The sequence below is a fragment of the Netta rufina genome (genome assembly GCF_964035555.1).
Source record: "Netta rufina genome assembly, chromosome: 1".
NCBI lineage: Eukaryota > Metazoa > Chordata > Aves > Anseriformes > Anatidae > Netta > Netta rufina.
In genome coordinates this window covers 125,787,622-125,797,537 of record NC_140123.1, presented here as the reverse complement: position 1 = coordinate 125,797,537, position 9,916 = coordinate 125,787,622, and the positions used below count along the sequence as shown (strand labels likewise).

Sequence of the window (9,916 nt, the reverse complement as noted above, 5' to 3'; positions counted from 1 at the left end):
ACCAGAATAATAGCCACCAACTTGCCTATATGTTCTGGTACCAGCAGCCTCCAGGGAGTGGCCTTAAGCTAGTAGCCAGCACTTCTCTGTGGTTGCAGAAATCTTATGCGGAAGGTTACAGTGAGGCCAAGTTTGAGATCAGCAGAGACAACAGTGAACTCTCTGTTATGACTATCAAGAATGTGACACGCAAGGATGCAGCCACGTATTTCTGTGCTGCGAGTGATCACACGGTATCGTGAGGGGGTTGAGCACTAACATAAAATCCCCACCTTGCCAGAATGGGAGACAAAGTCTCTGAAAACTGTGAGACAGATTGGAGAGGGGCAGAGGAAGATCAGAAGGAACACAAGGGCAAAGTAAGTTAATGGAACCGGGACTCTTTGGAGGGAAGAGGGTCAAGTAAAACAATGCAGCAGCACCTAGCATTTTTGAAGACAAAAACCCTTCAGACATACAAACACACAGGTCGGCATTAAGAATTGAGGCACTGCTGGCGTGGTTAGTAAAAGGCAGCAGATACTTCTCAGGACTAGTGCTGCGGCAGCACAGCCGTGTTCTGGGCCACTATCCCCACAGCAGGCCCTACCGTGGCACCAAGCAGAGAGAGAGTGTGGTAAGAAAAGGTTGGCTGTTGAGGGAGGAGAGCCCAGCCTCTGGCAATGGACATGGGAGGCTGACACCAGTCCAGGTGGGAGGAAGCATACCCAGGGCACCAGGCATTCAATCCACTGTGGAGAGGGCAGCCCCTTGGCAGCTTCACAAGTAACAATGTGCCCTGGCAGACACTTTTAGCCACCTGCTCCACACACCTCTTAACTGCCACAGGAACGCGTACAGTTCTGAGCAGGACTAAGGCACCTCTTGATGGCAAAACTGCATGTCCCGAGAACGGAAACCGCAAAAGGCTGCTCTCACATGGTGCATCCATCGTGACAGCCAGCTGTGGGCAGAAACTGAATACATCTTGGCCAGAGCACTGCCTAACTAGGCTTGCAATTTCCCTAACCCACCTCCCCCTTTTAAGGCTCCCTTCAAGACCCAGGGAAGGAACCGTCACCCCCCGTGTGGAAGCACATGGTATGTGGGCAAAGCTGTGGTCTGGTCTACTCACATGAATGTCAGGCACCTCGGCATTGGTACATGGGACACTAGTACTGTAGGCAGTCAGTCAAAAAGGAGCTGCAAAACAGCACATCCTTCAAGCAGCACTCTGCACCCCAGGTGGGGCCTCTCTGTACCCACTTCCTCCCGAGGCCTCAGGAAACCCACACTAAAACACAAGACTCCCTCTCTCTCTGTGTTTTTGTTTTTGTTTTTTTTTTTGTTTTTTTTTTTTTTTAATTTACCAGTTTAAAATACAGATCATCCACTCTCAAAGGCATATATGACATCGCAGGGGGCTGGGTTGGTAATCTCCTTCGAGGGAAAAGGTCTCTCAGACAGTCTCTGTGCTACCTGCTTACGTCAAGCAGCGGATACTCCTGTCACCTTCCCGGACTAATGCCAGAGCTTGCAGCAGAAGTTCTGGATCCTTGTTCCTAAGTCCTTGATGAGAGACATATAGTGAAAGTACTGCATCTGAGTCTCTCCCCATTCTCTGTGAATCCCAGTAATCAAGAGGGCACACCTCTAGGCGCAATAGTGCTGGAGCTCATGGCACAAACAGATCTCAAATGGACAACTCAGATATCATCCAGGAGACAGACCCCATCAGAAAAGAATTCAGGCTGCTCGTTGGGAACTCTGAAGGATGAACTGACTCCTTTGTGTTCAGGTTCAAATTAGAACATCTTCCCTCCCTCCATCCCACCTCTTCCTCTTTCTTTAAGATGAGGAAGCTCTCCATGGAATGTAAATGCCCTCTTCTGCTCACTGTGGGTGAACATCCCACAGCCTCATTATTCGGGCTCTTTCCAAACATAAACTCCTGGGGTGAGTCCAACTCTCCAGCTGCAAACAATTCTCTCATTGAGTGCAGTGGCACTGCAGCAGAATGCTGGTGGCTCCAGGGGCATGGGAGAAAGGAGGGTTGCTAAATGGAGAGCAGCTATATTCTGCGTTATCAGTGGTCTGGCAATGATACCTTGCATTTCTAGAGATACTTTCCCCTAGTTCAGGTATTTCAGTCAGATGTGTCATCACTGTACTCAGATAAAATAGGTAAATTTTTCCAGTCTGATGCAAGATCCTGGGAAAGGGAAAGCTGGAGAGACCATGGGCTGACAAAGATAAAGCTCTCCAGGAGCATAAAGCAGAGGAGTTTCTGAGGCTAGTCCTCATCCACGTCACAAAGCTTGGTCGTGGAGGCACCATGCATTCTCTCTTCCTCCTTCTCTCCTGCCTGGGAGCCGCTGGTACGTTCTCTAATGATACTGATTGTCTAGCTACCTGCACACCTGAGCAAACCTTCTCTCACAGGCTCTTGCCTTGTCCTCTCTACTGGCCTTTCTCTTTCCCCAGTAGCATGACATTCTGTTCTTCCTCAATTTCCACCCATGTCAGAGACAGACTCTCAGCCTCCTAGAGACGTGGAGAAGGTAGGACAAGACAAGGGTGCATAAAACAATGCAGGGCTTGCTGTCTCCTTGTCTACAAGAATTAGGGAGTATGAAAGACAGCTGGGCATTTTGGCAGGTTCAAAAACAGCAAAGGACATGGCCTGATAAAATTTGGGGGGGGTGAAGGTGAGCTAGAGGGGAAGAGGATGGGACGGATGGTCAGGCAACACATTTGTGAAAGAGAAGTCCATTGTGGTTTATGAAGTCATCTTCTGCTCCTTGCATCTGTAATGGATGGTCAGAGGCAGGATCCCAGCCTGCAATGTTCTAGTGCAGTGGGTTCTAAAATGGGGTGCATGCACCTCTGGGGTTGTGCATTACAGTGTGGGAGGAAAACATTCGAAGTTCAGTAGGGCAAGTACGTAACTTCGAAATGAACAAATAGACATATGTCAGGGCTGTGGGAAGGTGTTTTACTGATAGGGTTATGGAATCAAAAATGCTGGAGACCACCGTTCTGTTGGCTCCAACAAATATCTTCTTTCTTACATTCTGCTATGACATCATCCTCCAACTCTGTGGAGCCTTTGTGTTCTCTCTGAATCCTTCACTACCAAGTTTTTCTACCTCTCTTGCTCACTCCTTGTCTCACCCCTGCAAATGAAGAAGTTCTCTCAACTGCGTTTGCCCGTTTTACATACTCTTTCTACCATGGCACAGCTGTCTCATCCCAACCCAAAGGTGCCCCGGAAGGAACACAGTGAAGGCTGCGTACAATTCATTTATGAGGTTCTTTGGCAGCTTGTGCTCTCCTGTTCTCTTCCTGACTTCAGGTGGTACAGACAAAGCCTGGTGTTTCAGAGTAGTGCAGAAAGAACTCAGCAGGATATTTCAGGAGTTGCCTGGAGACTTCTGAAGTTTCAAACTGTCTTGGCTCTTGCTCATTCTCTGTAGCTCACTGGCTGCTGCTATGCTTAAAGAGAACGGATTCAGGCATGGTGCTGTGAAACCCAATTCTCTTTTCCTCAGTTGCTTTCCCTGGAGCTGCTGATGATGACAAGATTGTAGGAGGCTACAACTGCCCAGAGCATTCAGTTCCCTACCAGGTGTCCCTGAATGCTGGCTATCACTTTTGTGGAGGATCCCTCATCAACAACCAGTGGGTCCTGTCAGCTGCTCACTGCTACCAATCGTACGTATGGCTTGGGTTGTGTATCCGGGTGGATTCTGCTCAAATCTTACAAACCCACCGCATCCAGAACTCCGGTGCCTCTCAAGAGAAGACCATGCATGCATGGGGGGAGGGACAGGGGCGGGGCAATGCATGGTGTACCTGAAGCCAAAGGAGAAACCCTAGCCTCAGTCCTGCTGTGTTACATGGTCTTTCCAGTATTCCTGCACTCATAGCATCCTTTTCTGTGCATCCTAACATGCCATTCAGTCTACATTTACACGTCCATGGGGCTTACCATTACCGCTTTCTTCTTTGTCATTCCTCCAGACTTTCTCCATGGATCTCCTTCGTCCTGAGTTTAGGGCACACTTCTGTGCAGAGGGAGAAACAGGAAACTGAATCTCCCTTTCTTGTCTATCTGGCAATGCTCTCCCAACTCAGTCTTCCATGAAATCATGAAGTTCCTAGAGCTGCGTGACACACAAACCATTGATTAGCACAGCACTCCCTTACTCGCTTTCAAGTGTCTGCCGGTCCCCACGTGGCAGCCAGTTGTTCTACCCATGGCTAACTGCTGCTTTTCTCTGCAGCCGTATACAAGTGAGGCTGGGAGAGTACAACATTGATGTGCAGGAAGACAGTGAAGTAGTCAGGAGTTCTTCCGTAATCATTCGCCATCCTAACTACAGTTCAAGAACCCTTAATAATGACATTATGTTGATCAAGCTGGCTTTCACCGTGGACTACAGTGCCGACGTTCAACCCATAGCCCTGCCCACCTCTTGTGCCAAGGCAGGGACGGAGTGCCTGATTTCGGGCTGGGGAAACACACTGAGCAGTGGCAGTGAGTATCTACGCACACCGCATGTAGCTTTCACACTTCTCCTGCTCTACCACCATGCTTGTGAGACCCATGTACAGTTCGCCCCTTCTTTGCAGCCTTTTCTTGTTGTGCCCGCAAGTCCTCCACGCTGCCCTGACTTCACGCTGCCCTGCCAGTGTGTCTCAATCTACAATGCACTTCACTGTTTTACTTTACCCTGCTCTGCTGGATGGCTCTCGCATATAGGTCGTTGGTCTTTCTGTTCACTGACAGTACTGAGTCCCAAGACAAAACCTAAAACTGTTACTGCTCTCCCGGCAGCCAATTACCCTGAACTCCTCCAGTGCCTGCAAGCGCCAATTCTGAGTAACCAAGAGTGCCAAGATGCTTACCCGGGTGAAATCACCAGCAACATGATCTGCATAGGATTCCTGGAGGGTGGGAAAGACTCATGCCAGGTAGGAGTTGATGTCTGCGCAGAGCCCTGGGCCACACACTGCCAGGGTGCGCCAGGCTGCACGGTATACATTGGAGCTTGGCAGCCCGCTTAGCTTCAGCCTCCTCCTCGCCAGGTGCTCTCTTCTGATGCACCCTTTGCAGCACGCTTTGGGTGCAGGGTGGACTTCACTGAAAATAACAGGCCCAGCCACATCTGCTGGTTGGCACCGAGCATGGTACCAGTGAATTTTGGGGGGCTAGGGGAGGCCAGCAAGCAAGGGGGGTATCTCTCTGTGCTCCCATATCAGGGCCTGCTGCGCTTTGTTTTGCATTCCCTGGATTCTTTGTGCCAAGTCAAAAACTTTCTGGGTGAGATTCTGCTTTTAAATCATCTTGTGCCTCTAAATTTTCCCCTCCAGTTTGACTCAGGTGGACCAGTTGTGTGCAACGGAGAACTCCAGGGCATTGTGTCATGGGGAACTGGGTGTGCTCTGAAAGGTTATCCCGGTGTCTACACCAAGGTCTGCAATTATGTTGATTGGATCCAAGAGACCATTGCAGCCTACTTATACCTTGACAACCACCTGGCTCCTTGGCCACTACCCTCCCGCACTAATGCTTTCCCTAAGAAGACAACAGCACAAATAAATATCTAACTTAAAGAGCCTTACAGGCATTTACTTTGGGGACTGTAGCTCGTCAGAGATAAGTGGGGTTCCCTGCAGCCTTCCACCAGCTCCTCCTGAACCTTCCATGTTGTTCCGGTTCAGGTGTGTGCACTGGGAGCAGCACCCTAGAGCTGCTGGGCTGTCGGGCTACGGGAATATGGCACTATTCCACCATCCAAGAAGTTTTCTGAGCCAGGCACCTCCTTTTCTTTGCTCCTGGCCCTCTTACTGAGAAAAGGAGCAGGTCTCTGGGGAGCGGGTTCCTACAGCAGCAGAGCAGAGTTCCATTTTGCTCCTGCCAGTGGCAAAGTTTTCTTCTCACTGGCACCGTAACAGCTTTGATGGTGGCCATTACTGTTATGGCACGAGGTGGGACAGCAGGCAGAATCCGGAAGCACAGAGCAATCAGGCTACAGGCAACACCTGTGGGCAGTGATATGTTCTCCTTCACTTGCTCCAGGACATTCGAGACAGGTGGACTGTGTCCACCAGGGTCCAGCAGGTAACACAGACTATCTGCTAAGGAAAGGCGGACAACAACAAAAGGGGATAAATACCCCAGGCCTGACTGCAGTGTAAAGCATCGAGGGAAATCAGTTAAGAAAGGAAATACAGAGAGCAGCTTTGGCAGAAGCTTTGTGCTGCAAAAGGACATAGCCCATGGATGAGTTCCAGTTTTAAAGGGTGTATTTAACCTATTTCATCCAGCACATGATCTGCAGAGGGTGGCTAGAAAGACCTTCCCCAAAGCACCCTGAGGCAGTGTAAACTGGGCCACTACGGAGCAGCTTTAATCTCTCTAAACCTAGAAACTGCCTCTTTGTTGTGAGAATCTGGGATGGGGAGATTGAGGGCCCTCTGTTCCCCTCAGAAGGGAGTTGTCTTTGACCATTACCCTTCTTTCTTTCTTGGTGGAGGGAGTCTTGAGGAGTGGAGGTTACTTCCTTGCCTGAGACAGCGTCCTGTGTGGCCTTTCCCCCACATCCTCACCACCCTATCCCTTGCAATCCAGAGCCTCAAATCTAGTGTGTGAGGGCACTTGGGGTGGAGAGGCGGGTAGGGAGGGGCCCCCCTGTGATGCCAAACAGGGACCAGAATCCATTCCTCTCCATCTCTCAGGCCCCCTCCATCTGCCCACTAACAACAGGGCAGGAGGTCACCACTCTTTTGGGTGCGTTGCCCCAGTGCCTTTCTCTCAGGTGTGATAGGGAGCGACTCCACCAGCCCAACTCCTGCTCACACTCCCTGATAGTCCTTAACCTCCTTCTTGAGCTCTGCCACCAGGCTGATCACATCCTCTACCCGCTTGCACCTCACGCAGGCAGTATCTCTCACCCACCATTGGCAGCAGCAGGCTCAGGCACTCCCTGCAGCCAGAGACCTGAACAGCCACATCTTTGGGCAGGCACTCAGTCTGGGGTTCCATAGTGGTTTTGGCAAGCACTTCAGTGAGTGCTTCCTGCCTGGTTGCTCATGCTTCCTAGGGGCTGCCTTTGTATGGTAGGGAGAGCTGCTGGCTCCGCCCGCACCTCATGAGGCAGCCTCATGAGGGCGGCTGGGTCGTGGTGGCTGCCTCAGAAGCCTTGAGCGGCCTCAATGCAGAAAAATGCGTGCCCGCTGCGATCCCACGCTCCTCTGCACTACGCAACTGCCTCAAAATTTTTCAGCTGGTGAATGACTGTGAAATAGTCGTGATGCCTTATTAAAATAGCACACCACTGCTGGCTCTGCTCGCATTTTGTCAGCCACCTGCCTTTAGGCTGCTGTGTCCTGACAGTTTTTTCAGCTGCCTCCAGTGGCCTTGATGCTGAAAAGCAACTGCCCGACACTATACGCCAGTCTGCTGCAGCATGTTACTGCCTCGGAACCAATCACAAAATCCTGTGGGTACGTGTCCAGCGGTAAATAAATAAATAAATACATTCCTGTTTAAAGCTCTCCAGTTTTAAAGTCTGTATTTAACCCATCTCATGCAACACATGATCTGTAGGGAGTGGCAAAAAGACGTCCCTCAAAGAACCCTGAGGCAGTGTAAACTGGGCCACTATGGAGCAACTTTAGCCTCTCCAAACCTAGAAACTGCATCTTTGTTGTGAGAATCTGGGATAGGGAGTTTGTAGGAGGAAAAAAGAGAGGCCTAGGAGGGACTGGGAAAAGTGCAAAATTCTTCTAAGGGTGGTGAAGTGGAGAGTTGGGTGGTCTAAAAATGTTAGGAAGGGGTTTAGAAGTGGGAGCTACTAAGTTTGGCATAGTGAAATAGAATGAAGGAGGAGGGGAAACTCATACCACATCAACAGGTGCAGTTGTATCAGAAATGGAATAAGAATGGACTGTTTGGGTATGAGAGGTGTGAAAGAATGAGCATAGGACTGACTGGGCAGGGGATCTGGGATGGCAAGCCCCAGGTGGAAGGGTTTCTGCAAGAATTGTCTCCAGTCAAGTTCCGGGGGAACTGTGCACCAACATAGGCTACTGAATGAAACTGGCATGAGATGCTTTACATCCATTAAAGCCAAGAAGCCATCTGATGGTAATCGCACACAGCCACAGTTTAGCTGGACAATCCTAGTTGTGGCGTTAAGTGTTAAGCATCTGTCGAGCTTTGGAAGTGGGCTGCCAGTGCCTTCGTTGCATTGAAACCATCATTAGTCCCAGTCACGACTGGAAAGCCAGTCCTTACTTGATGTTCTCAGTCAAAATATTAGCCTCCAAATCCAATAGAAACTTCTGCCAAGCAGCTCTTACTGTTCCCAGCTGTCCTTAAACACCCTTCCCTCAATAGGAAGCATTTCCTTGATCCTTTGGTCCTCTTCCACCTAGGCAGGAGACATCAGCCCTCTGGTCATTGCCACATCTCTTCCTATAGTCCCTATTTTATTAAAGGGGCGATCTCACTGCTTTCCCCAAGACTTACTGTTGGGTAGAGCTGAAACTGGTAGCCCAACAGAGGGGTGGCTGCCATGGCCTCACACACCCAGACCCAGCCAGTAGCAAGGCTGAGAATGTGTTCTCAGTAGGCGTGCATACATGCAATACATGCATACCTACATACATAGCCAAGCACACAGATCAACACAGACTGACATACTCAGCAGTCATGCCAAGAAAACCAGCATCAATGGTCTCACCTTAGACATCTTTTTTTTTTTTCCAAAAAAAATCCAGTAGTTCAGAATCTGAACTGGTAAGCTCAATCATACCTATCTTTATCTTACTATGGTTTGGCTTACAAAACATACAAAGCATTAAAAAAAAAGCATACAAAGCTTTCACACATCATATAGAATATATTTACTTCCCTTCTGGGAAGAAACTATAGCTGTTCAGGTCATTTCTGTTTCCTTCTTTAAAAAGCAGGGTTAAAAAGGAGAGACAGGGAATATTCACTACCAATTCTTCTGGGATGTACACCACTCTTACAGGCAGAGCATGCCCTTTCTACAAATCTTTGAAGGCCAAGGGACAGGTATGAACCTCGTTGAGCTTCAGGCAAATACGTGAGGCATAACGCCAAAAAGGGTGGAAAAAGTGAAAACCTCAGTAATATTGCTTGGAAGAAGTAACATCAGGACTAATGAAGAGGGTTACTGCAGTCAAAGACCTACATTTCAGTCCAACAGTCCTGTGAAAGTTCTAGGAAAACCAGTTTATGCCAGAATCACTATGGAATATAAACACCATGATGGCAACTTTGGAAGTTTTTTTTTTTTTTTTTTTTTTTTTTCGTCTCCTTTAATAAGTTACCAGTTCGTGAAATTCATAATATTACAGTCCTAGTTCAGACCTCTCCCTTAAACATTGAAAACCAGTTCTATTAGCTTGGGAACATAAGCAAAAATCTATTTCTCAGCTCCCAGTTACGTTTTTTTTTTTTTTTTTTTTTTTTATTTTATTTTTGTATGAGAAATGCAATTGTAAGAGCCTTTTAAAGCAAATTATCAGTAGCCTTCATTCCAGTAAATAAATGAGCTGGTTATTGACTGGTCACAGCTGTGTAGTTTCCAGTTGCAGTGGAAAACCATCCATATCTCTAGTGGACTTTGTCAACTTGAAGTTCTGCAGCCACAGTGCCCAATTCCAGCTCTGAGGTAAAACTTGATCCTAGGCATTGGTTCTTTTGCAAGCTTGAGATGGCACCGAAAATAACCTGCTATTCTAAGAATAGTTTATCATGAAATAGCTATTTTCCTTGTCTCATTCCCTGTCCTTATATTTATTCTTCTTCAACTCCTGCTGTAGTGGATTTTAGGGAAGCTGTAATTACAGAAACCACAGTCAAAGGTACCTGTTGCAGATGTCCAGCAATGACATT

At 48.4% G+C, this 9,916-nt stretch overlaps 1 protein-coding gene across 1 annotated transcript; it reads left to right on the top strand.

Moving 5' to 3' along the window:
- Positions 1-2,314: 2,314 nt before the first annotated feature.
- Positions 2,315-5,592, top strand: LOC311216898 (trypsin II-P29-like; the record flags this gene model as incomplete). Its single annotated transcript, XM_084298517.1, has 5 exons — positions 2,315-2,357; positions 3,531-3,693; positions 4,266-4,519; positions 4,820-4,956; positions 5,356-5,592. The coding sequence occupies 5 exons, from the start codon at positions 2,315-2,317 to the stop codon at positions 5,590-5,592; spliced, it is 834 nt and encodes a 277-aa protein (XP_084154643.1).
- Positions 5,593-9,916: the final 4,324 nt, after the last annotated feature.